The sequence below is a fragment of the Pelodiscus sinensis genome, chromosome 5 (assembly GCF_049634645.1).
Source record: "Pelodiscus sinensis isolate JC-2024 chromosome 5, ASM4963464v1, whole genome shotgun sequence".
Taxonomy (NCBI): domain Eukaryota; kingdom Metazoa; phylum Chordata; order Testudines; family Trionychidae; genus Pelodiscus; species Pelodiscus sinensis.
In genome coordinates, this window is record NC_134715.1 from 59,304,596 (window position 1) to 59,331,526 (window position 26,931).

General features: G+C 41.7%; 1 protein-coding gene and 1 long non-coding RNA gene across 5 annotated transcripts in view; one reads left to right on the top strand and one right to left on the bottom strand.

Annotated features, from left to right (window-relative positions):
* Positions 1-5,733: 5,733 nt before the first annotated feature.
* Positions 5,734-12,456, bottom strand: LOC142829612 (uncharacterized). Of its 2 annotated transcripts, XR_012904191.1 has the most exons (4): positions 12,031-12,098; positions 11,391-11,516; positions 10,306-10,647; positions 5,734-6,137 (listed from the first exon to the last, which is right to left on the bottom strand). It is a non-coding gene; the product is annotated as an uncharacterized LOC142829612 (long non-coding RNA). The 2 variants fall into 2 exon arrangements; XR_012904190.1 differs by having other exon boundaries at positions 11,391-12,456.
* A 974-nt stretch (positions 12,457-13,430) lies between these two features.
* Positions 13,431-26,931, top strand: part of TMEM144 (transmembrane protein 144) — a 32,132-nt gene continuing 18,631 nt past the window's right edge. The window contains exons 1-7 of one of the 3 annotated variants that reach the window (XM_006121864.3): positions 13,431-13,709; positions 16,604-16,676; positions 18,712-18,912; positions 20,100-20,222; positions 23,086-23,185; positions 23,900-23,980; positions 26,012-26,093. In XM_006121864.3, the coding sequence (XP_006121926.1) occupies positions 18,774-18,912; positions 20,100-20,222; positions 23,086-23,185; positions 23,900-23,980; positions 26,012-26,093 (525 nt within the window). In that variant the 5' untranslated portion in view covers positions 13,431-13,709; positions 16,604-16,676; positions 18,712-18,773. The remainder of the gene's footprint in view (positions 13,710-16,603; positions 16,677-18,711; positions 18,913-20,099; positions 20,223-23,085; positions 23,186-23,899; positions 23,981-26,011; positions 26,094-26,931) is intronic. The other 2 variants (XM_006121865.3, XM_006121863.3) reach the window with 2 other exon arrangements.

Here is a 26,931-nt window from a genome sequence, read left to right on the forward strand (position 1 = left end):
ACTGTATGTCTTCTTAAAGTAGGTTCCAGCAGTTTCTAACTCAGGAGGGCCCTCTAGTGCATTGCACGCAAATGTGTTTAAGAAATCCCAGTCTTCCAAAGTAAAGGGGAAACCTTGCTCTTTTAACATATCAGTAATCATACATCTTTATATTAAAAAGGTAACATGCTTTAAAAAATACTAGAATAATAATATTTTTCAGTTACATAGTGCTATTCATCGCTAGTTCTAAAAGGGAACATGTCATTGGCCTCATTTTACAGATGGGAAACCTGTGAACAAAGAAGTTAAGTGACTTGTTCATGGTTGCACAACAAGAATAGTGGCAGAGCCAATCATAGAACCTGGGATCTCTGATGCCTCCTTTGGTTCCCTATCCAACTAGACCACACAAATTCCTATAAAATTAATGTAAAACAGTAAAAATGTATTCATTCCACACAAGTTCCTATTTGCTTTATGGCTCATAATAATACAGAGAATCTTTTCTTTCCCCCCAATTACTAAAAATAATGGGAAAAGCACTGTAAGGTGAGTATATATTTTCCAAGATTACTTAAAATTTTGTCAAATTAGTAGTTTTATTTTAAATTAACTTGGGCTTTGTAATTTTTATATATGGGTATTGATTATGAATTCTGAATCACGCTAGGAACTCCCTATGCCCATACATTTTCTGAGAGGACAATGCTCCAATGAACTGTTCTCTCTAAACTTGATTTCAGTGTGTACCTTGAGTGACATGTAGACATAAGAAAGAATTTTCCCCTTCAACTTATGGCTCCCCCTCTCTTAGTTTATTTCAAGTTTTTACTTTAATAACTTTGTACTGGTCTTGTGAGTACTTTTGGCTGTTCCTCTCTGCTCAAAAGATTTTTTGGTCCTCTGTGTAAGAGGGTTTAGCACCAGAAGTGTTGGAAGTTCCTTAGACATGGGGAGCCACTGATGCCTGAGCAATGGTCCTGCTCCCCATTCTATCTCTTCCCCCAAGGCTTTGTCCTACTCCTTCCTGCCACACACTCAGCCCCATCCTCTTCTGCCACTGCTCGTCCTTAAGGTAGAAAGACATAGACATGATTCCCTGATTCTCCCTCCCTTCTCCCCACCCCCAGTTTGGAAGGCCACATATAGAGTATGTCTACACTGCAGAGGATTTTTTTTTTAAACAGTCGTTTTTCTGAAAAAACTTGAGTTACGTCCACACTACAATCGCATTCTTTCGCCAAAAAAAAATCAAAAGAACAGAGAGTTTTGTTCCAACAGCGGCAAACCTCTTTCTACGAGGAAGAACGCCTTTTCCGAAAGAGCTGTTTTGGAAAAAGGCATGTATGCATGAGGAAGAGGAAGGTTTTTTTTTAAAGAAAAGGCCTCCAGGGAAAAGCACAGGTGCCCTGGTGGCCATTCTGTCCACAGTAATCAATCCAATTAATGTGGATGTTATCTTTTGAAAAAACAGATCGCTTTTTCGATGAGCTTTGGCAGCGTGGAAGCTCTCTTTCAGAAGAAGGTTTTTCAGAAGCTCTCTTCTGGAAAAGCTTCTTCCAAAAAAAGCCTGCAGTCTTGACATAGCCATAGAAGCCCTGGCAATGAGACTCCAAAAGAGTCGTTGCAAGAAGCTATATGCTACCTGAGAATTCCCTGTAAAAAGGGGAAATTCTCATTCAGCTAGGTGCTGCCAGGTTTCCTGCCCTTTGTGCCAATGAAAAAGTGTAAATAAACCCCTGTGAGAATTGGGCCCTGCATGTCATTTTAAACTGCAAAAAAGTGTGGGAAATGATATACAATGACACGTGGAGAAAAGATAAGTGAAAGGGAGCTCTTTTCATGGAAGCCTTGCAAATGAAAGCAGCATTTGGTCCACAGCACACAAGATATGGACAAACTACAGAGAGCATGAAAAAGATTTCAATTGCTGTGAGCTAGATTCAGTACTGACACAGTGAATTTGGGGACACAGTTCAGCAAGAAATCTGTCCACTGAGTTTACCATATTTATAGTTTTATTCTTTGTATTGCTTGTGACAGAATCCATCCTACGTTGTATAATATTCCCTACTATTGAAGCTAGTTTAGTGAGTGCATACAGGGAATACCATTACTTGTCAGTGACATGTTGATGCGATTAGAATGTGGATAGTCTTAGTTACTAATGTTTTCCTTTAGCTCATCCAGGCCTGGGGGCCTGGTAATACAAAAGCTACTGTGGCAGTAGCCAGAGCTCTGGGCTCTTTAAATCGCTGCCAAAAGACCATGCAATGCACTCTGGGCAGCACTGAGTGCTGACTGAGGAAAACACGGCACTCTCCCAGCAGTGCTAAAGACGGCCTAGCCCCAACCCCAGGTTCACCCCACTCTCATCGTTTCGGCGATCGCAAGCAGAGCCTCTCCCTCCCACCCCACCTTGCCTAGGCCCAGAGAGGCTGTCGGTCCTGCTGAGCTCATCCCCTTTAAACATTATAAGCTATACAAACCTACTCATACAACTCTTTAAAAAGGAGTATAGATGATTCAGAGCACAGTTTTTTCACCCCCAATTTCCTTTTCTGGAAGAGCCCATGCAATTGAAGTAATGATGATCACTCAGGAAACAGTTTGTGACTGTTGTTTTTGTGATTCTTCTATTATTTTTGTGCTCCAGCAATATTATTCTCTCTTGGTATAAATAATTTCAGTGAAATGGAAAGCTGCCAAGAACTTGACTAAAAAGGGATATACTTTCTTCTAATCTAGCTGAAATTTTTTTTCCCCCCAAACATATATACTTTGGACTGACCATTAAGGGACAACCCATAAACAATGTTCTTAGTTTTTCAACTCACATAGCATATAGCCATTCTGCCTTAGGCTAGGATCTCAAACGAGCTCCCAGAGCTAATCTATATTGGACAGGATATGGGCTTGTTTGGAAAACTGCCCAGGTACATGAAGAAGAGTCCAGTAGAAAGTGTTATTTGTGTTCCCATGGGTGGCACTCATCTCTGGATCAATACTGAACTAAAAACCCAGCATAATGCCTTAGCACTCTTCAGTTGAAGGTGTGTTCTTTCAGGTGGGACACAAAAACCAAGATCCCAGCATTTGTGGTCATAGAGTATTATTTGAAAGAGTAGAATGATTATCACGGGTATTCTGGTCAAATTCTAACTCAGATAACTGCACTTTGCCTTCCTAAATTTCTTTTGCAATTTCAATTGAATTCTGTATTCATCTTCATTTCCTGTCCTAAACTTTTTTGTAGAATTACTATCTGCCACTGGCAAGTCATCTTCTTCTCATGTCAGTACTTACACCTCCACACATCTCTATCTTGGCTTTCTTTCACTGACTGCATCATATTCAAGTTCCTTATCCAGAACTTCAGGGCCCTGCATAATTTTGCCCTCACCCCTGAGCTCCTCTCCTCCTATTGATTACATTTGTTGCCTTCTCTGAAACCTTTCCATGTATTACTCCTTTTCACCTCAACTCTTAGCTTGTACCTTCTGATGCTGAGCAGCCTACGGAGCTGAGAAACCCATGGCCATTGCCAGTTTCAGAGATGCAGAAATATCAAGGCTAACATCAGGGTTTGTTGTTGTTGTTTTTAAGTGTTGTCTTGACTTTTCATTACAGACAGCCTTGGAAATGTAAACTGATGACTAGACATGTCACTTTGTTTATTAACTTGTGAAATCCACCACTACCTGTGCCTCAGTATTTGGAAGAAATCCAGTCCGATGTTTAGTTCTAGGACACGGTACCACCCAAGCTGCTGTTGGTGCTAAGACTGCTTCAAGCTCCCGACCAGCCAGAGGCCTGCAGCTATGCCAAATCATCTACTAAGCAGTCAGTGTGGCCTTTGGCCAAACTGTGGGCAGTCAAAAGAGCATGGGCAGCAGAGTTCGGTAGCAGGCTAGTGCATTAGATATAGGACTGAGTGTTAAAACATCTGCATTCAGGCCAAAGCCCTGATCCAGACCTCCCTTTTCTCTGAGACAAGTTACTTAACCCCTCTGATTCAAATTCCACATCTCTAAAATTGGGATAATACAGGGAAGATGTGATAATTAATTCATCAGAATGTGCACTGAACTGATAGTGCATGTGGCCTAAACTTGGAACAGCCTCCCAAATCCTCACAAGCCTCACTCTGTACTCCATCATGAAAAGTAACAGAGAGGTAGCCATATTAGTCTGATCTTGGTAAAACAAAAAAAGCAGTCATGTAGCACTTTAAAGACTAACAAGATAGTTTATTAGGTGTTGAGCTTTCGAGGGGCAGACCGACTTCTTCAGATCATACTCTGAAAGTGAATTGACATGACCATTATATAACAGAGGGACACAATGAAAAAAGAAAACAAATTACAAATTAACAAATCAGCTAAATAGAACAGACCATGAGGGCGAGGGGACAAGGAAGAGACAAGGAAGGAGGAAATTGCTATTGTAAGAGTCAGTTAAGTGGCTAATCTGGAGTTACTACGAATATCAAAAGGTGGGGAGGCTGTCTTTGTAATGTGTAAGGTAATTATCTATATTAAGGCCCATTTGCAACGTGTCGAATTTTAGCATAAATAAAAGTTCTGAAGTCTTCCTCTGTAATCTGGTGTTAAAGTCTCTTTGTAGTAAGACACATGTTGTCAGGTCTTTAACGGAATGGCCAGCTTGATTGAAATGCTTGGCTGACAGGTTTGTGTGTGTGGAGATTTCTGAGGTCTGATCTGTGAGCATTAATTTTTCTGGCGAAGTGACTGATATTCCTGTACATCCAGCAACGTGATATATGCCACCATGTGCCAGCAATGTCCCTCTGCAATGTGTATTGGACAAACTGGTCAGTCATGTAGATGATAATTACCTTACACATTACAAAGACAGCTTCCCCACCTTTTGATATTCGCAGTAACTCCTGATTAGCCACTTAATTGACTCTTACAATAAGCAATTTCTTCCTTCCTTATCTCTTTCTTGTCCCCTCGCCCCCACCTTCTATTCTATGTAGATGATTTGTTAGTTTGTAATTTGTTTACTTTTTTCATTGTATCCCTCTGTTATATAATGGTCATGCCAATTCACTTTCAGAATATGATCTGAAGAAGTGGATCTGCCCTACAAAAGTTCAACACCTAATAAACTATCTTGTTAGTCTTTAAAGTGCTACATGACTGCTTTTTCTGTATTCCATGTACCTCTTAACATCCTCTTTCTTCTTACCTAAATCCCTCCTCGTGGCCCTTCCCTTCCTATGTCTGCTCTTCAGCTAGTCCACGTTAGCATGTAAACTCTTTAGTTTCTTACTTAGTATTTATCCAGCAAAATGCACATGAACAGCACAAGGGAAGTAATTTATAATTACATAGTGATGGTGTTACTATTATCATTACAGCCTGCTTAACAGTTGTCATATTTCATCTCAGAAGGGCACATACATGTCAGTGTTCTCTGCCTAAGAGCGAATAAAATTGTCCTTGAATAGTTTGCAAAGCACTTTGCAATAAAAGGGGCTCTATAAATTGAACTGCTTGTAATAGTCAACATTTAGAAACTCCTTCCCAGTTGTGTCATTTTCCATTTTAGTAAAAACTATATATATATATATATATATATATATATATATATATATATATATATATATATATACACACACATACACACACACACACACAGTGTTTGTTTGTGGATAGATATATTCCTTTCTCCGCACACAGAAACCTTGGGATGCTGGGGTGAAGCAATGTTTTTATTAAAATACCTTGGCAATATACATAATGGCTTTTCATATTTAACACTTTGCAACAGCTTCTTCTGTGGTGTCACCGTATCTTGGGAATGTTTTTTTACAGAAGTGTTGCTTCTGAACCAGCAGATGGAGCCCAGAACATTCACTTATGCTTATTCCCAGAAAATAGTGATGCGAGATAGGGTTTCAATTTTCTTTTTGTTCAATGGCATCTTGTTTTGGGCTCCGCCTTCTTATCTTCCGCATACATTTTAATCTGCTTGATGGACAGATATTTATAATTCCCATTGACATCTGAAAATACAGGCCTCCTTTTTCCTCGTGAATAAGCATGAATCCCATGGCCCCATCCACAGCAGGGATTTATGCACCCTCGTGTATCAGTGATCAGGACATTTTTAATGTCTGGAGGAGCCTGTAGCCAGAAATCAGAGGCAAAGATCAGAGTGATAAGGCTGGGGAGGACAGAAATCGGGAACAGCACTGAAAGTCAGAGTTGGAGTCAGGAGCCCACGAGAAAGCTGAAAGGTAGGTCTGTCACTACAACTGACAGGGGAGTCCAACATGTTTCAAAGATACTACCTCAAACTCCTCCTAATCTTAAAGAGGGTGCCTGGATGGTTGGAAAGGAAAGCTGTCAGTCTGGTCTTTTGAAGTGGTACTTATCTCCACAGGGTTTCTGTGACAATGCACATGGCCCTGTCATGGCTGCCAGATAGCAGCATTGGCCACCCTGCAGAACCACCCACAGCCAGATGCCTTCCCTGGCCAGATGCCTGCGCCAAAGGTCAGAACAAATCAAAGCCAAGTGGAGTGAAGCAAGGCTGGGAACAAGCAGGCATAGGAGCTAACACAGCTCTGAGCAAATGCTATGAGCAGCCCCCACCCTCCTGCTGCTGGTGGTCTTAAGAGCAGAACTGTTGCTCCCCTCAGACAATTGAGTTGTTGGACGATTAGGCAGCTCATCGGGCCCAGCAGCACTCATTAGACTCCCTAAGGGTTAAGCCAGCAAGTAAGCCGGCTAGCCTGCTCCTGACGCTGTGTCATGTACTCCATATTTCTACATCTAAACTCACTCTTCATTAAAAATCCTGTTTACTGAGATGTTACAAACTAGGGTTTCAAACTTTGTAACATTTGAAAACTGGTCACTCCAGCAGGAGTGCTGGAGTTTTCCCTGATCACCCTCTCTGCTCTGTCCTGCTTTGCCTCTTCCCTCCCTCATCCTGTCCTGCCTACTCCCCAATATCCTACTTCTGCCCTGCCCCTTCTCCCTAAGGCCCCACCCCCAAATTTGCTCCTCTTTTCCCCTCCCTCTGTCATTCACTGCTTTTCCTCCCTACTACTCCTCTCCCTGCATTGATGAGGAGGGCATCATCTGCAGAGCTAGTGCTGAGAATTGCAGCTGCCCAACTCACTTGAGGAGGCAGCCCTGGCTCAGCAGGAGCTTGTGCGGTTGATTACTTGATGCCTCCTCCAACCACAGTAACTGCACTTTAGATGAGAAGTGAGTAGATCTGACTGAACACCATCAGGCCCCATTTTCAACTGGACTTTCTGGTTGAAAACTGGACAATTGGCCACCTAGCCACAACTGCCATTAGCATTCAAACCATGTGCACACAGACTGGCTTACTGATGTCTCCTCGTACCTCCTGCAATCTTCTCCAGGTTCTATGCAGATTATGACACGCTGTTGCTCTATCAAAGCAGCTGCATGAATGCAAATCTCTACTGTACACATGTTGTGCTAGTTTAAACAATGCTGCCCTATTGTAAACCTTCAAGGACCCTGTTTTGAGGGTAAACTGGCCCTTAGGATTATTGTGACCAACACTATATGTTTGTGGAGTCTGCCTTACAGTATGCGGTCGGTTAATTATAGGGTTACCTGATGGGTTTAAAAAAAAATACTGGACATCTCAGAACGGGATGGGGGGGAGGCGGGATCGAGTGGGAGGGGAACAGGGTTGGCGGAGAAGGAGTCGGGGGGAGGGGAGGCGCCGGGCTGGCCAGGGTGGAACCAGCTGGCGGAGAGCGGGGCTGGCCCGGGCGTGCACAGATCCTGGGGTGCTGCCTGTCTCGCGCACGGTCCCTGTGGGGTGCACAGGTGAGTCCAGCCCCAGGGATTTCATCCTACCCAGCCTCACCCCCCTCCTCCCTACTGTGTAGTTGCATACTGCCTGACTGGTAGACACACTCACACAGTGTGAACGTGTCTACAAGCCAGGCAGTATGCAACTACGTACTGATACTCATGATAATAATAAAACTTACTGAATTAAAAAATATCAGATATTCGTGTGTCCAGTATTTTCTCAATTTGTTTCCCAGACAGAAAGCTCAAATACTGGACTGTCCGGTTCAAAACCGGACACCTGGAAACCCTAGTTAATTAACCCCACATTACAACTGGCCCCCAAGCTCCTTTCTATACAACCCAATGCAGAGTTCAGATGGGCCCATTGTGTCACCCCTTTTGTTCATTATTTATAGAAAGCCAATGGGAAGGTTCAAGAGAAGATGTGGGCTGTAATGTGTTCAATACACAGATGACATGCAGCTCTACAACTTCATCATGTCTGTCATAGTAGCTACAGGGAACAAATATCTGAGCAAGGTGTGTGGGGGGAGGGGAGGAGAGAAGAAACCAGCTGAAGATCTGTCTAAAAAAGAAAGAGGCTGTAATTAGAGTTGGTCAGAATTTTTCAGACAAAAACTAGTGACAAATTTTTGCCACAATTTGCAAATGAAACTAACCGTTATTTAACACATTCCAGTAGTGACGGTAAGTGCAAAGACAGTAAGTTGATCTTTTACTTTTGATATCTGAAGAGGATGGTCTAGGGTGAAATATATTGGCTTTGTGTTGAGGCTCTTATTCTGTGGGGACTGGCAGTAGTTCAATGCTAAAGATGTTTACCAGTTTGCTTTAAATATGATTATTAAAATCACAAAAGAGGAACACATTGCCTCTGGGATGACAGATCCCTCTTCTTCACACAGCACAATATTTGAACATTATGGTGTAACCTGTTGTTCCTCTCAGATACCCTGCCGCTAAATTGTTTCCATAGAGACATCATCCACTTCATCTCTGTAAGTGCCACACACAAACATTGTGGTGAAATTGACTGATTGACCACTTTCTATTTATGCCTTACAGTTATGTATGGTTCTGAGGACCTGTTAGCTGGAAAAACTCTGTGTCATTACGACAGATGATGTAGATTTGTGCTTTGAAGTATGAAGCATTTTGGTTCTGAAGGTTTATGCTCTATTTCAGAAGAGATTGATTGGAACTGCCATTTGGAAACTACATTTAAAAAAGATAAAGGGAAAATGTTTCTTTTGTAACCAAAAATGCTGATTAACAGTCTAGGCTTTAATTGGTCTCGGTAATATCCTTACAGTGGGATTTGTAAAAGGCCTCCTTGAGAGGTCTGAAATCCCCTGCAGAGCACCTGGTTTAGGCATGCAAACTGGGGGGATTTTCAAAGCAGGACTCATTCTTTAAAAATCTTCACTCTGTTTCTGGGGCTCAGATTCAGCTGGGATGCCAGTCACCAATATTTTCTAACAGCATGGCAGTGCATTGGCCACTGTTGAAAGATAGGATATTGGCCTAGATGGACCTTTGGTCTGACCTAATATGGCCATTCTTATGTTCCAATTCTGTTTCTACAAGTCAGTCAGTATCAGCCTGCCACATGCCAAGGACAGTCGAGACACTATCGCAATAATCTCAGGGGCACCCGCACATCTGACCAGCTGGACCAGTAAAATGACCTCAGTGTACTCAACCTGAAGTGCTGCAGAAGTGGAATGAAAAGCTGATAAGAGACAGTAGCTGAAGACTGGTCCCTTAGTACATTATAATGACCACTGATTTCAGAACTGACTGGAGAGGAGGCGGGTAATGGACTCAGCCTCTCACAAGTATCCCTGTGTGTGCAACGAGCCCCTGTGGCTTTCAGCTGAATGCTGTGGAACTCTACCCCATCTTAAGCCAGACAAAAATAACCACTGCAAACCCAAACTCCCTTCCCTGTCACTTTTCTGAATTCCCGATAACTGCAAGCACTGGTGGTCATATTTTATAATTCCTACATTTAGGGTTAACATGGATTGTGACCTCACAACAGCACATTTCAGCACCCACAGGCAAGTTACTGGTAAGAGTTCTGGAATATTAATTCAGTGCCGGGCCTCTTTTCCAAGGCAGCAGCCACCAATTAAGCAGGACTTCTCCCTCCTAAGGCTCTTCTTGCAGGCCTGACATACCTTCCAGGTGTAATGGAATTGAGCTCTTGAGCCCATAGCAGCTCCTTAAACAATTTCCTGCCCATTGCACGTTTGTATGCCTTATCACAGGAGGCCAGTTGTATTTAAAAATCTATTCGATATATGATAATTTTAGAATATACTGGTACTACTACAGGTCTCTGATTCTGTGTTTTACTGACAGGAGAGGGGCCCCAAACTTAATTGGGGCCTCCAGCTGGTAAGATAATGTAAACAAATAATAATGTTATAACAGTTACTGATTAGGACAGTTTGCTTTCACATATTGTCTCACCTACCTTCAGAAAGACGTTGGATTCACCAATATTCCAGTGAGGCTGGGAGCAGTGGCAGGAAGCGATGGGGAGGATGGTTGGAGCAAGCAGCCAGCAGGCAGCTGATGGGAGTGGCCAGCAGTAGCAGTGGTGAGCAGCAGGCAGGCAGCCAGCAAAGCGGTGCCAGAGAGCAGCAAGTAGGTGGATGGCGAGTGACCAGCGGAGTGGGTGAGATGCCTCTTATCCCTTCCTCCAGGGATCACCTCTGAAGTCTGGTCTTTCCTGACCAAGGGCAGCAACTGTGAGTGGGGTTCAGAGAAGAGTTGGGCATACGAATAGGACACTTGAATAGCTGGACTTGTGAGCCTAAGAGGCAAAGGACATGGTCAAACCTACTTGAGCTGGAACGTTTACTTGTGGTTTGGTTGTGAACTCTGTTTGTGATGTTTTCCCAAATTAATGCCACGTAACTTCTCTCCCTCTTTCATTAAAAGTTTCTTTCCTACACTCAGACTCTATGCATGTGAGTGGGGACACATTGCCTCCCAGAGGTGCCTAGCGGTGGTGTGTTAATTTCCCAGGTTACTGGGTGGGAGTTCAAGTCAATTCTGTGTTTGGATGGATGAAAAGGAGCCCCTAGATATTGAACCTAGCCCTGGCTGCTGCTGGCACTACCTGGCAGAAGGGTTACATTTTTGGGGTGCGACAGGGGGATCATCCGGGATTCTTTACACTGACAGTGTCTCTCCTTTGACTGAGTTAAACACAGTTGCTTTTCTGAATTCCCGATAACCGCAAGCACTGGTGATCATATTTTATAATTCCTACATTTAGGGTTAACATGGATTGTGACCCCACAACAGCCAAATTAGTTACAATAGGCAAAATACCATTCTAACAATTAAATATCTATCAGGCCTATAGCAACCTGCCTGAACTGTAATTACATAGCCACATCCAGGATTTCTTTCCCATTCTAGCATGAACTGTATTTACATAACAGTTGAATACCTTACAGGGCTAAACAACCGAGTGAGCAAAACCACACCCAGGATTCCTTTTCCATTCCAGCTGGCTGTACTGAAAGCATTGATGTAGACCCTGCTTACCTGTGTATAAAATCAGCCAATGTCACTGCATTATCTTTTTCCCAATCCTTTCATGTGATAACATGGCTTTCCCAAGGCAGTTTGTATTGGAACAAGCATTAGGAATTTGGTGAGAGATGATGAAGGCTGGAAAATATGACCATCCATCAAGTATTCTCAAAGATTCCTTTCCACGGAACCAATCCAGATAGAAATCAGCCAAGGCAGTCACAACCAAAGAATCAGCCAATTATCAGTGCAAGACATTTTGTTCTACCCCATTCCAACTTACTTTTACATAAAAATCCCTCTCCCCTTGGTACAACCCTGCCACTGTTTTCACTAAGTGAATTTAAAATTACCTAAAGTTTTGTGACAGTTCTTGGTTGCATTTATCTAGAGAACATATTTGTGCACCGTGGTAAAGCTCTGTGTATCAGATCTATGCCATCCTCAGGCAACCCACAATCCATACAATAGAAATAGCCATAATGAAAGATGCAAGCAAGGTTTTGCTCATGCATACCTCAACTTCTAAGGAATTATTTCAGGCATGAACTTTGTTGTTTTATTTCTGAAAACATAAGCATCTCACACACTAATATAATTGAACCTTAATTTGAAAAAAAAAAGTGAAGAAACAAACAAGATGAAGACATACTTTAAACTTAAATATAGGAGACAAAATTGAGTAAGCAGCAAAGTGGAATGGGGGAGGGAGAAATGAACAGCAGCAGGTGGGAGTGGAGTGAAACAGAAAGGGGAAGTTGAAAAGTCCATAATTAAGGCACAACCTTAATTCTGCCTGCTTGTGCATTATGATCCAATCAGTCTCTAATTACATAAGCACTCAGTAGATTTTCCACAAGAACCCACCCAGGAAATTCTATTCCTTGTTTCTACCACAGAGTGATACTGGACAAGCCATTTAAACCAAAACTTTCACACGTGACCACTAATTATGTCTTCCTAATTTTGGGGTTGTCAAGCTTCACCCCCATAGAACTAGTTTTTCAGAACAGCTGAATGCTCATTCCTGCAAAAGAAATAGATTCCAGTGATGCTTTGACCTTAAGAAGTGATTATAAAAATTGCAAATCCTCTGAAAAAGCCATATTGAGCACTAACAAAATACAGGACTATGTAGCACTTTAAAGACTAACAAGATGGTTTATTAGATGATTATCATTTATCTAATCAACCATCTTGTTAGTCTTTAAAGTGCTACATAGTCCTGTATTTTGTTTCAGCTACACCAGACTAACACGGCTACATCTCTATCAATATTGAGCACTAAAAACTGTCAGAAACTTTTGATCTTAAACTCTCAGTTCCACATGTGTAAAATGTGTATCACCCCCTTACCTCACCAGAGCATTGTTAAAATAAAATATTAATGTTTGTGGAGCATTCAGAAATGAGAGAGAGAAGCTCTACAGAAGCACCTGTCAGGAAGTTAACAACCCTGTTGCCAGAGCAGGGTTGGAATAGTGTGCAGTAAATCAGGCTTGGGATTGGGATCACTCATGGAATAAGGAGAAAACTGAATATTGATTAGCAGCTCAATCATTGAGCACCATACATCCTGAGCGTTGAATGATGCAGGAAAAAATAGTAATTAAAGGCTGTATTTTAATGCACAGGCACAAAGGGGCTGAATAAAAATTGCACAAGCAACCTTCCTTCTGGCATTTCCTACATTTTAAGCATTTAACTGTGAAACCTCAAGAACGTTCTTTTCATTCTTTTTTAGTATGATAGGGCGCTGTCTATTTATCTATCAACGTATATCTCCCCACAACAAAATTAAACTACTAGCTAGTTAAAGCTGCAGGCACATATCAGTGGTATGCCTGTCTCCTTTCAAAGCATTAAAGGGTTGGGGGGAGGGGTGTTAAGAATGCTTTAAGTATTGGAAATAAAAAAAAATAGAGTTAAATTAAGCCTGCACTTTTCAAACACTGCACCCAAACTGCCTTAGCTATTGCAGCCCAGGCTCCTCCTCCTGCTCCTGTCAGCGCCCTAGACTCGTGATCAGACCCAAACACATGACATGAAGCAGCTGCTTGTACATCGGAGCCACAAAAGGGAAGACGATGGGGTCAGCATCAGAAGGCTATTGTGCTTTATTTGCAATGTGGGAGTTATGCCTTCCCCGACCCGCTCAGCACATATGTAGTATTACACATTCCCTTCCGTAGCAAATGTGCCTCAAAGACAATAAATAAATGCAAGAGAAGGGGGAGCCTTGATCACATGAGGAGGAGGAGCTACAGCTGGATCCCAGGAGTTTCTGCAGAACAAGTCAGTGCAGGAAGTCGGAATTGCAAAGAAACAATTGTAAGTAAAGGAAAACATGGATATGTGCTTAGGATTTTATAATGGGAGCAAAGTGACTGCAAGGAGAGTCACACTAGCGAAAACAGAACATGAAGAGAGGAAACATTTGTAAAGGAAATGTTAAATTTCATAAACAAAAGGGGGGGGGGGAGAGAAAAATGAAACTAAAGCCATCAGTTGGACTGACAGAGTAAAAAATTCAATCCATATAACCATATCATTAAAATCAAAGCAAGCTAATGCTATTTAAATTAAGAAATTTCAATAATTAAAATAAATTTAATCATGTAAAGGCAATGAATGAAGTGAATGAAAGCGAGTATGTACGGTGTTTACACTGTTTTTGTGGGTATGTTAATGATCTGAATATAGTAATTCACCTAGTTAATTCTTCTGGAGTGATTGAGATAAAAGGATGAAATATCTGCTGATATAGATGAGCACAGCTTTATTGAAGTCTCTGAAGCTGAGCCCAATTCCACCAAGTGACAATTTTACCTTAGGTCATCTGTACAAGAACTCTGACTGGGAAACAAATCCTTAAAAATTGGGGGAAGCAAGGGGAAGCTCAGGGTTGGAGGTCTCATGGGACCAACTTGATTTTCATGCAGACCTGCTCCTGGCTTCACATGTGGCCTTTGGTGGCCAGGCTGACAGCTATCCTGCCATAGACGGCCACATTTCTCTGTCTAGTGCAGAGATCATGGACGTTGGGGGCATACCCCCCAAACCTGAATAAGGTACATGATCTCCACCCTGGCAGGCTTAAAATAAGGAATAAGGGATCTTTTGGAAAAGGCTTTATTTTCTGAAAGATCCGTGTCTAAACTGGAGCTTTTTTCCGGCAAAGCTCCGAGCCGGAAAAAAGCGGCAGCCATATTTATGCAAATGAAGCAGGGGGGATTTAAATCCCAGCTTCATTTGCAATTGCAATGTGTCTAATTTGCATCCCTTTTACAGAAAAGGGATGCAGTCTAGACACAGCCTTAATGTAGCTGAAGTTGCATCTCTTAACTTGACTTTAGCCCGCAGTGTAGATGTACCCTTAGAGACTAACAAAAAATGTAGATGGTATCATGAGCTTTCATGGGCACAACCTATTTCTTCAGATGAATGAAGTTAAGGGGTCCAGGATACCAGGGCAGGAATGAAGTGTCAATAATGCATGCAGCCTCAAAAAGCATCTGTTTTATTAGCAAAGCTCCATATCCCAGAGCAAGCTAAAATTTCTCTGAAGTCTTAACAGCATCCTTCATCCATCTTGAGATGAAAGTTCTTTTGGGGTAGGATCCCTGTCTTCACACTTAACTACAGGAAGCATAGCAAATTGTAAATGCTGTATTGTAAGTGTTTTCTTTGTGGCCCACAAATTAACGGTGGGATATTTTCTAAAGAAATACAATGAAAATATGGGACATGATTTTCAGCTGGTGTAAATTACCAAAACTCCACTGACATCAATGAATCAGTGTCAGTTTATACCAGCTCAAAATCTTGCTAATGCTGTCAGATCATCAGCCTTGCTATTGGCAATACAAAACACACTTAAAGCACATTTAACAGGACACCCCAGATTTCCCCTTGTTCTGAAGGGGAACGGAAGATTTCTACAGAGACTATAGCAACCGTCTATCCTGCAGTGCTGCTGTCACCCCAACATCTGGAAGAATTAGGGATGTGAAAGGTTAACTGGTTATCCTGTAAACATTAGCCTTACTGGCATCCTTACCTAATAACCAGTTAACATGCCCTTTGCAAATCCCTGTAAAGGGCCAGCCAGCAGAGGGGTGGTCAGCCCTGTGGTAGGGCAGGACCAGCTGTGCCAGATCAGCGTACTCATAAACAAAGGGTGGCCTGTAAATAGATTCCCCCTCAGTTCATACTCACCTCAACCCAGAGGAAAAAGATAATCTTTGGCGTGTCTGGGAGGTTAACAAACCTGGACTATAACAGGAAAGGGTAGGAGCAATAAGTCAACCAAGGATCAAATATCAACTCCAAGTTATGTTCCTGTTTGATAAATGCAAATCATACTCCTCTTGTGAAGGAAGCCAATGTGAGTTTTGCCAACTCTTCTGGCTGCTGCTCTCCCCAGCCTAGCAACATTATGTTGTCCTTGTCAGAACTGAACCACAACCAGGTACAATACTTCAAGCCCTGAGTCCACCCTGGCTTTCATTCCACTGCTTTGGTTGGGTGAGATGTGACGGAGACTTAGTAAGGTCCTGATTTAGTAATGAGAGCCTCTTGCTAGGTGAATTTGATTCATAGATGGACAAACTGCAGTTGCTCATGTGAGTAATGTTGATGAATCAGGAATTATTAGAAAAAAGAGCATTGCAATGACCAGTTTTTGTAAGAAAGAGAAAGTACATAAAATTGTGTAGAATCTGCAGACAGGGTCTGGGTGTATATATGAAAATTGGAGTTTCCTTACTTAGAGCATACTTAGTAGCTGTCAGTGTCCTGCCTTAAAACAGTATTTATATTATATCAATAGTAAGCAACCTTGACACTTCAGTCTTTAGAGGTGATCATCAAAAAAAAAACATTACCTTGTGTCCTTTTTTAGGATGTATGCAAGGAGACTGGAAGGTTCCTTTCCTTCATGTACAAAATTCATTTTCTGCTTTGTGCCCTCTCCTCCTTCCCCCCGCTCCTCCTGGCTTTGAATTAGCAGAAATGACAAGCCTTGTCTTCTTTGTTCCTCTAATTGTTGTTGGAAGACTTTGTCTGACTATTGGAAACTTTTTCAAACCTTAAATGAAGTGAAAGTGCTGAATCTTAAAATTATCATTTCTTCTAAGTGCTGTAGACAAATAGGTTTTAAGGAAAACAGAAAATTATAAACTTACAGTTTAATCAGAGGTTTCTTTTGTACTTGTGATGTACAGATTACATCTCCCTAAACCAGGGCTTTCTGGTCCAGCAACATCCATGGTCCGGAAAAACAACGGATGTTCCCAAGTCAGAGAACGGATGTTCTCCTGATGTTCCCAGCAAGAGAATTGGGCCTGGCAGCAGCCAGATAGCAGATGCGGCCACCACATCTCAGGAGCAAGCCAAGCCTGGGCTGGTGGCAGGCAGCCCTGCAGAGCCAGTGACCAGCCAGGGCTGGAAATGGATCCAGCTGTGGGCTGGGGACCAGTGGCAAGGGACTCCCCTGTCCAGCAAATTCCCTTGTTTGAGACTGGTCAGGTCCCGAGAGTGCTGGACCTGGGAGGTCCAACCTTTAGTGTGAATACTTCTCAAGTCATACATCGTCTTCCAAAGCACACAATATAACAATTTAAATGTCAGAAACAAGCACAACTATCTCTTGTTTTCCACTGCACACTCTGCCTACGTCTAGACTGCAAGCCTCTTTCGAAAGAGGCTTTTTCGAAAGATACTTTCGAAAAAGAGCATATAGACTGCAATCTCTTCTTTCAAAAAAGTGAGCCGCTTTTTCAAAAGAGAGCACCCAGGCAGTCTGGATGCTCTCTTTAGAAAAAGCCCTGTTTGCATTCAAGAACGCCTTTTTTCGAAAGAGCACTTTTGAAAAAAGGCATTCTTCCTCGTGAAATGAGGAGTACCGCCGTCGAAAGAAAAGCAGCGTTCTTTTGATTTAACTTTGAAAGAACGTGGCTGTAGTCTAGACGCAGGTGAAGTTTTTTCGAAAAAAGGCTATTTTTTTTTTTTTTTTTTTTTGAAAAAAATCCTACAGTCTAGACACAGTCTCTGTCTCCTGGGCATAAATAAAAACATTTCAGGGCTCCTTTATACACAGTAGTGAAGTTCAAAAGAGCACAAACTTTCCCCCCTTTGAAAAGCAGCTGAAAGCACTATCATGTTTTATGAGAATAAAAGCTACAGGATTGCATATTGTATTTGCAGAAATGTAATGAAAGCAGGAAAACCAATAGTCAGTGTTCCTACGAGTAAGATTTTTCTTTTGCAGGAGCAAATATGATCTCCTACTTGACTTGCAGATTAATACAATGGCTCAGTGAGCAAACATGTTAAATGCTTCTACCTACATTAAACAGCATTTCAGTAGTGTTTGTGTCAGCAAACAAACAAAATACTAGTTTACATAAGTGAAATAAAGAAAAAACATGAAATAGCTTTACATTAAACTGTGACTTAAATCTACCAAAAAACCCATGAAAAACCATTTTCCCCTTGCTAAGGCTAAATTACATTTCAGAAAAATTTTACTTAAAGAGGTCCAAAGCAGCCCTTCCTGTGGAAAGGAGGTCCAAAGCAGTGGGGCTAGTGGGTGAGGAAAACCTTAATAAGCTTTCCCTCACTGAGTTCTTCCCAAGTTTCTATGGAGATTTAAGAAAGTAACCCATCGAGTCCCCCTTACACTCCACAGAGAAAAACTGAGGGTTCTGCCCCTTAAATTCTATCAGTCCTGAGCTTCCATACTGACTCTGGAACCACTGCACTGCCCACATTCCCCTCCATTCTGGTTGCTAGGCAGTGTGGTAGGACTAGACTCTCACTGCCAAGACTTCCTCCACTGTAGGAAGATGATTACACTGAATTGCCTAATATTTGCTGTCACGCAAACCCAAAAGACATCAGCCTACTTGGTTCCAGGTGGTTTCCCATAGCAGCATTCTAGAGCTGGGATCATTCTAATGTTCCAATATTCGCACCTCTCTATAAAGAACCATGGACCTTCCTTTAAGCTAGATACATTTGAGCATTCATAATTCTGTATTATGTCTCTATCTGTTCTTTAACTATTCATGTTTTATATCTCCAAAGGCTTGTCTGCTTGAAGTTGCTTTTGAGATGATACTGTATTTCATGTGTGTTCTTTTTGTTTCCCCCTTATTTAAATTATATGGCAGTAGCTCATTAGACTATATTATTCCTACAGTTTTTTCCAGTTTCGGGGAGGTAGAAAAGCAGGAGGTTTTTTTAAACTCCCCCATTACTAAAAATCATGCTCCTGTAGGACTGTTATGATCCGATGACATATATTGGTTTAATTCTGGTCTGTTTTCAGAAGCTGCCTGAATGGATCTTCGTTAAAACAGCACCATAACAAGAAGCACTTTCAGACCCAAAATGAACAACTGGAGGGCAAATAACAGCTCTGTCAATAACAGTGGCACAGACCTCACTATCGGCTTTACCTCTTCTGCGATTGCTGTCTTTTTATTTGGGACAAACTTTGTACCTGTTAAGAAATTTGATACTGGAGATGGTAAATAGTTTCTGTGTTTTATTACTTGAAAGGACAATGTTTATGTTTTACACACTAGCAGAAAGAATGTGGAGTCTGGTTATTGAGACTACTGAGCTAGATCAATATTAGGTCCAGCTCAGCCTAAAGCTATAGAGAGTGAGGTGATGGAAGTACAGCATTTGTTCTTCACAACAATGCTTTTAGTAAAAACAATCAGAAACACTTTTTAGAGGCCCTTGTTGCCATCCACTTAGGAGTGACAGAGTAAACTACAGGTGGGCTGCAAGATGGAAAAGCAAAAAGTGAAGTGCCTTTCAATCCACCAGTTTGCAGATTTTCAAGTACACACTGAAGTGTGTATTTATCCTTGATAGCTGGTGATGTATTAAATATTGCCATCCCTTGAGTCCTATTATTGTAGATAACATAAAAAGCAATAAGAAATGGAAGCTTGAGTGTGTATGCCTTGGCAATCTGATAACACAAAATAACCCCTTTAGTTTCCTACTTGCTATTTATGATTTTACCACAGCACTTCACTTGCTTTGCACTGGGATTGTGCTGTATCTGTGTATATATGAAGGCATATTATTGTTCATTGGTTTCACTGTGCCATGATCAAAAAAGACTTATCACAGGTTCCTTTTCTGTAACCATATCTGCTTTTCAGGTTGAATCCTAGCCTCTGTTTTATCCTCTTTTTATGCCAATTCAGCACTGCTAAAGTGACAAAAAGTTTGCTTAAATATTCAACCAAGGATTTCCTTTTTGTAAGGGAATTCCTGGGAAGGTGCATAAAACCAGCAAATATGTCACCCATGCTTAGCCACTCCAAGTACAGGATCTGCTGGGAGGTAGAGGAGGTTTGGCCAGAGCATACAGCCAAACCTCCTTATGTGTTAATGAAATAGCTCTAGGACCCCACAGTGCAAGTTAAACCAGCCTAGAAGCTACTCTAATGTGTTTGTGGTGGAGAGTGGACTGAAGGGGGAAAGTAATTTAACTCGATCCTCTTCAAGGAGCCAACCAGAGCTCATGTGCACCTGAGGATCGGGATTATATTAACTTTATCCACGTAAGCATAGTTAGCAAGTGTACAGAGAATGTGAGAACTCAGAAATAACTAGTTGCTTGCTAATATCTTACCCCAGATTATAACCTTGTGGAAAATATTGTAACCATTAACATATCTGTTTTCTACCTAGGAATGTTCTTCCAATGGATTCTCTGTGCTGCGATATGGATAGTATCGTTGGTGGTGAACCTTATTCGGAATAGCCCTAGGTTTTGGCCTCTTGCTATGGTTGGGGGTTGTGTATGGGCTACAGGTAAAGAGGAACAGATCCTACTTCTTCAGAGACACAATACAACTAATTCCTTATAGGAGGCAGAGATAATAACATTGAAATAATTGATATACTAAACAGATCTTTGTTATTGTCAGCACTGTTGGATCTCTGCCATTATTGTGTGTATTACTGTGAACGTGGTATTTTATAATTTTATCACTGATAGTAGTTTTTATAGCCTTATTTAAAAACTAAAAGTTATACAGGTACCAAATAATACCCATATTTCATAAGGGCTGAAGAAACAGAGGATGCTGAAGTTACCTTATCTATACAGCAAGATAGGATAAAGGCTTACATTTTAAATGGCCACTAGGGGATTGCATCCCCGGCTCAAACTTTGCTTGCCAAACCCCCTCTCTGAGGATCAGCAGTCCCAGCTCTTCCCATGGCCGCTAGGGAAGGCCAGGCTGAGGCGTGGCATCCCTGGACTGCCCCGGTTCTCTCCCCCCCAGCCACCGGGCCCCCCTGAGGCCAGGCCAGCACTGGCTGTCCCTTCCCCCAGGCTGCCAGAGGGTTAGTCTGGGCCAAGCCTGGGCCAGCTCCCTCCCCCTGGCCGCAGGGATGGGCCAAGCTAAGGCTCTTCCCTCTCAAATATTTACCTGGCATTGCTCAGGCTCTTAACTCTTTTTTTCTTCATTAATATCATTGCTCTGTGGTGGTAATGAGGGGTTCAGAATGCAGGCTGCTCCAGAGAGAAAGGACTACCTCAGCCCTCTCTCACCACAGCAGCTTGGGGTCAGGTGAGAGTTGAAGACTCAGGGTTGAGACAGTCCCAGACATGGGGGAGTGCACCCCCAGCCATCCTCTTTCACCTGCCTGGTAATTCTTTCTCTTTTCTTTATGGTTTTATGAGAAGCAATCCCATTCCAGGCACATCTCATTTTCCTGCCACAACCGAAGTCTTACCTTGCTTTAAGTTATAAGAAAAAGCTGTATGCCAAATTTGGTGATCCTAGTTCTTAGGCTGTGTCTAGATTGCACCCCTTTTCTGTAAAAGGGATGCAAATTAGACACAGCGGAATTGCAAATGAAGCGGGGATTTAAATCTTCCCCGCTTCATTTGCATAAACATGGCTGCCGCTCTTTTCCGGCTCGGGGCTTTGCCGGCAAAAAGCGCCAGTCTAGACGGGGATCTTTTGGAAAATAAAGCCTTTTAAAATCAGGAATAAGGGATCTTTCGGAAAAGGCTTTATTTTCCGAAAGATCCCCGTCTAGACTGGCGCTTTTTGCCAGCAAAGCCCCGAGCCGGAAAAAAGTGTCAGCCATGTTTATGCAAATGAAGCGGGGAAGATTTAAATCCCCGCTTCATTTGCAATTCCGCTGTGTCTAATTTGCATCCTTTTACGGAAAAGGGGTGCAATCTAGACACAGCCTTATAGTTTAGGAGGAATTCTTGGACAGACAAACTCTCAAATATATACAGGCAGTCCCCGGGTTAAGTACAAGATAGGGACTGTAGGTTTGTTCTTAAGTTGAATTTGTATGTAAGTCGGAACTGGTACATATTGTAGGGGAAACTCTAGCCAAACATTTCTCCAGAGCTCAGTTTTATTCTCCCACACCTCACTTCCCTCAGTCCTATATTCTGAAGCTGAGGTGTCTGCTGAGAAAAGCCGTTCTGCGTCTCCCTGGTCTGCTGGGGGGGAGGGAGGCGTTAGCTTCGCATCTCCCTAGTCTGCTGGGGGGAAGCAGCTAGTTGCCTCACCCCATTTGTAAGTAGGGATCCAATGTAAGTCAGATCCATGTAACCCGGGGACTGCCTGTAGTAGATAAGGGCAAATATAAAAACTCAGAAATACAGGCCTTTTTTATTCCTAAAACATAAATGGCATTCTCTTTTTAAGAGAGATTTAGGACCAGAATACCAAGGATTCTTATAGGTCTGAGGTGTGTGCATCTTCCTTTTGTAAGCACTAAATTCACACTAAGGCTAGCTTTTAAAATGGTGGATGATGAAGAATTGAATAAAGGTTGAGGTTTTTGTTTGTGCATGCACTTGTTAAATATTTAACATCATTTTGTACCACATATTGTGTGTGGTGGTGTTCAAAAGATCTGGTCATATAAACTAGGGATGTTAAATATAGTTTAATCAACTAGTCTAGTCAATTAGTTGATAAGCATGGGAGCTGCAGCATGGTTAGCTCCCGGTCCCAGCAGCTAATCCTGCTGCAGCTCTGCTATCAGGCTCTTAATACATTTAAAAGGCTGAAGCACAGCCGGGGGGACCCAGTGCGAGCGGGGACCAGTGATTGCCAGCTCGTGCTGGGTTCCCCTGCTGAGCTGATTTTTAAATGTATTAAGAGCCCACGTGCTCTTAATACATTTAAAAGGCTACAGCTCAGTGGGGGGAGACCCAGCGCGAGTCAGGAATCAGCTGTCCTGGCTTGCACTGCCTCTCACTAAACTCCCGCCTCTCCCGCTGCGCTTCTGATATTTAAATGTATTAAGAGCCATCAGGTTCTTAATACATTTAAAGAGCAGAGCTGCAGTGTCTGAGACTGGGCGTGAATTAGGAATTAACTGATTCCTGGCTTGTGCCCAGCCCCTGTTACTCCCCTACCCTCTGCGGAGATTGTGCTGGGGGAAACCAGCTTTTAAACTGGCTCCAGCTCTTGCTCCTCCCCTCACTGCAAGAGGCGGTGGCGGGGCTGGGGAGCAACTAGTCGATGAACTAGTCGACTATCTGATAAGCTTTTGCTTATCGGATAGTCAAATAGTCGTTTACATCTCTAATATAAACCACATTGCAGTTCAAAATACAATACGACCTCTAATTTTAAAACCAAAATATTTTAGCAAGAGAATAATTTTGCTTTTGTTTTTTTCCACATTGCAGGTAACATTACAGTTGTCCCTATTGTCAAAACCATTGGTTTAGGTCTTGGGCTTTTAATCTGGGCTTCTTTTAATTTACTAACTGGCTGGGCAAGCTCAAGGTAACCGCATTTAAACTTTAAATTCATTCCATGATTGCTGTCATTTTTTCATTAACAACTCTAATGAAAACACTTGCCAAGAATATAAAAGAAGTATCAAATAGAAAATAATTCTTTCTCCCACTAAAATATTCAGTCTAATTGTAATCCATTGTGCTTCCTTATTTGTGAGAGTCTCAAGAAGAAGAAAATGTTTTACTGCATCTTTTTTGCAAAAGAGCCTAGATGCTCACTTATCTGATTAAATGCAATTATATTTGTCATGTGCATGTGAAATGCTATTTGTACTTTCATTATTTTCTTTATCATCATAATTGTGCGGGATTAAATTTTTTTTTTCTCTTGGGCAATTATATACCTTTTGGCAAAACTTCACTAAACACAAATCCAGTTCTGGTAATCTGAATTTCAGTGGAACTACTTGCATTAACAAGCTCGCAGATGGTGGGGGCAAAAGGACTAGATGGAGCCATGGGCCCTTTAAATTGGTTCTAGAGTGATGCACCGCTCTTTGGGCAATGCTGAGGGATGCCCAGCCCTGCCCATTCTGCCTAAAGCCCTGCCCCTTCCAGTGGTGCAAAGCAGGGCTCCCACCTTACCCAGGGGTCTGGCAAGGCTGTTGCATTAATAAGGATTTCCAAGTCTGAACTCTAATTTAAAATTTGTAAGTATATCATAGATGGAATCAAATGCAACTGTGGTTAAATGTTCCAGATTCGGCTGGTTTGGAATTGACCCAGAAGAGGTATCAAAACCCATCTTAAATTATATCGGAGCTGGACTTTCAGTGTTAAGGTAAATATTATTCCCAATAACAAACAAGTCCTTTGATCTGAAAAATCAGATTTAAAAACTGATGTATTGATTTTATAGGAGAGGATTTTTGCAAGTTGAATAAATTTTGTAAAAGCAGATCGTTTAAAACTTAGTAAGTTGTCTTATCCAGGATGATAGAGAAATATTTTCAGAATTAGACAAATGTGAATTCCAGTTCAGTGGCAAAATAGTTCTTGATAAATGAAGAACATTTTTCTGCCAATGGACATGTTAAATACTATCCCAGCTGTAGAATAATTGATGTCATAGTTACATTCCTCAAATGTTTCACTTTCCTAATTGTTGTCTGGCAAAGTCTTCCATGGAAAAAACTATCATCTCCTGGTGGTATCTGTCTTATATCAATCCTTCAGGGGTGGAATTTGCTTCTTCTTTCCCCCTTTCCATAGACTAGGCCACAGGACCCCTCCTCAAACCCAGTAGACTCTGTGGATTCATCTGAATCTAGGGGCATCAACACTGTCTCTTGTCCCCAGAGGCTCTGGCAACCGCCCAGTAGTGAAGCTCTGAAGCCATGCTTCCAGGAATTTCCCAACCATGGCATCCTTCACGTCTCACCTCTAGGGCTTTCAAGTCTTTCTTTATATATGGGAGCAGATACTCTTTGCAAAACACTTTTCAAACACTTAGGCTATGTCTACACTCGCGGCTTCTTGCGCAAGTAATATGTAAATGAGGCTAAGTGTGGAATATCGCGGAGCCTCATTTGCATACCTAATGAGCCACTATTTTTTTTAGAAGAGGCTCTTGTGCAAGAAGGAGCGTCTACACTGCCCCTTGCGCAAGAAAAACCCTCTTGTGCAACGCCGTTACACCTATTACTTTTCAGGAAGAACGGCGTTGCGCAAGAGAGTTTTTCTTGCGCAGGGGGCAAGGCAAGTAGACAAGGCAAGAGCCTCTTCTGAAAAAAATGGTGGCTCATTAGGTATGCAAATGAGGCTCAGCGATATTCCACGCTTAGCCTCATTTGCATAATACTTGCGCAAGAAGCCGCGAGTGTAGACATAGCCTTAGGGAGGATGGAACTCATGATTTAAGCATCTCTTCTAAGCCTCAGAGGCCTGGAGGGGGGACAGTGTGTGTTTGCCTGGTCTTCATTGAGGAAGCTGACATTCCCTTCTTCCCAATACTCCTTCCTGTTCTCTCAGGAAGGAGAAGAACTATGCATGATGCCCGTCATTCCTTGGCACTAAAAAATAAACCCTGCTAATCCTGATTGCACATATTTACCTGATCAAATGAAAGTTAAATATGTTGGTACCTCTGTCTAATCCTGAACATCCCCCACTTTTATCCATCTGAAGAGGGGCTTAATATTTCCAGTTTAATTTAACTGAAAAACATGTAGCACTTAAACAAATCAGAGGAAATGGTTTTAGAGTTTCTATTCTCTGTTTACATCCCAGGCCAAAAAAAGTGCAGAAAGCTGTTGAGCCAGCTGCACAGAGACTGTGAATGTAAATGTGTGTTAACACATTCTCATTATGAACTGTTTAGTTACTCTCCTTAAATCCTAGTTATGGTAAATGTAATATGCTTTTGCTTTTTTTAGAAAGAGGGTCTCATCCTTTTTTCCTCCTTTCTCTCAGCTTTTAGGACATCCTAGTGTACATCTGCTATACTTTGAAAATACAGTGTGGCTATGACAAACATCTTTAGAAAAATAATGCAATGATATCTCAGAAGAGTGGTATTTGCACCCTATTATTATGATAGGGATAACTATAAGGACTGTACTAAATTTTTAAAAGTAGATTTGATCAGATTATATACTTATCCTTTAAATTAATAAATAAGAGTAATCATGCTAGCTAAGAGTTCATTTCAAGATACATTGAAATGTGACATTGTCAAATGAAAGATGAAAAACAGGAACAAAATGAAAATGAGGAGTATGCCTTTAACTATTTGTTTGTGCCCTCGGATATTCAATGTTATGACCTCGCAAATGAATATTTGGTATATTTTAATGTCTTTTTCTCCTCATAGCACTATCATATTTCTTTTTGTAAAAAGTGAAGTTCAAAGCTCTTCAGTTTCATCAGAAGCCACCCCATTACTGAATGAGAGTGTAAGTACTCTGTTTTACATCACTGAAAATATTCCATGCATCTGCAGAAAGAAAAGAAAAGCTATTACTTGATGTTAACCAGATCTGTCAACATTCATGGTCAAACAGAGATGCCCATTTATACAAACTTCAAATTATGAGTCTTCTAAGATCAATGCATTTTATCAACAGAAAAAGATTTGTATTCTTGTTGTTACTGGCTTGGCATGTTTTATAGGTTCATGAATCCTTTCCCATTATGACATGGGTTTTATGAATGATTAAGAATATCCTTTCATGTCAGAGAGGGGAAATAATTTTAATTACAACTTTTGGAAGTTGTAGAAGTACACCGTTAGATACAAGCAAGCAAACAATGAATCTTGACAGCTAGATTCCTTGCTGTACAGCACAGTCCACATGCTAAGAGAGGTAATTGACTCTTTGATTCTTGGTCCTTGCCTAGGCACAGGTTAGAGACTTGAGGCTGGTGCCAGATGACTATTGTCTCATAGGGCACATGAACCAGGCAAGGATAACTTGAGCACAGCACGTTCCAGTCAGGCTCTAACCCCCCTCCTTATGTTGCCTGAACTGGGGACCACAGGAAGGAAGTATAGGAGCCAATTATGCACACTGGGATTCCTCCATATCAAGGGAATCCTCATCAGGAGAAGCAAAGGAAGCAGAATGACACTGAATTAGCTTGTATTAGAGAAGGATTCAGCATGTGCATGGGAAGATGGGAACACATAGAAATGGTATGCATATGAAATGGTGAAGGCAAAGGACCTGCATAGTCAACAACACTGAAAATGGAGTAACAAACAAAACTTCTGGATTGCAGCACCCAGCAAAC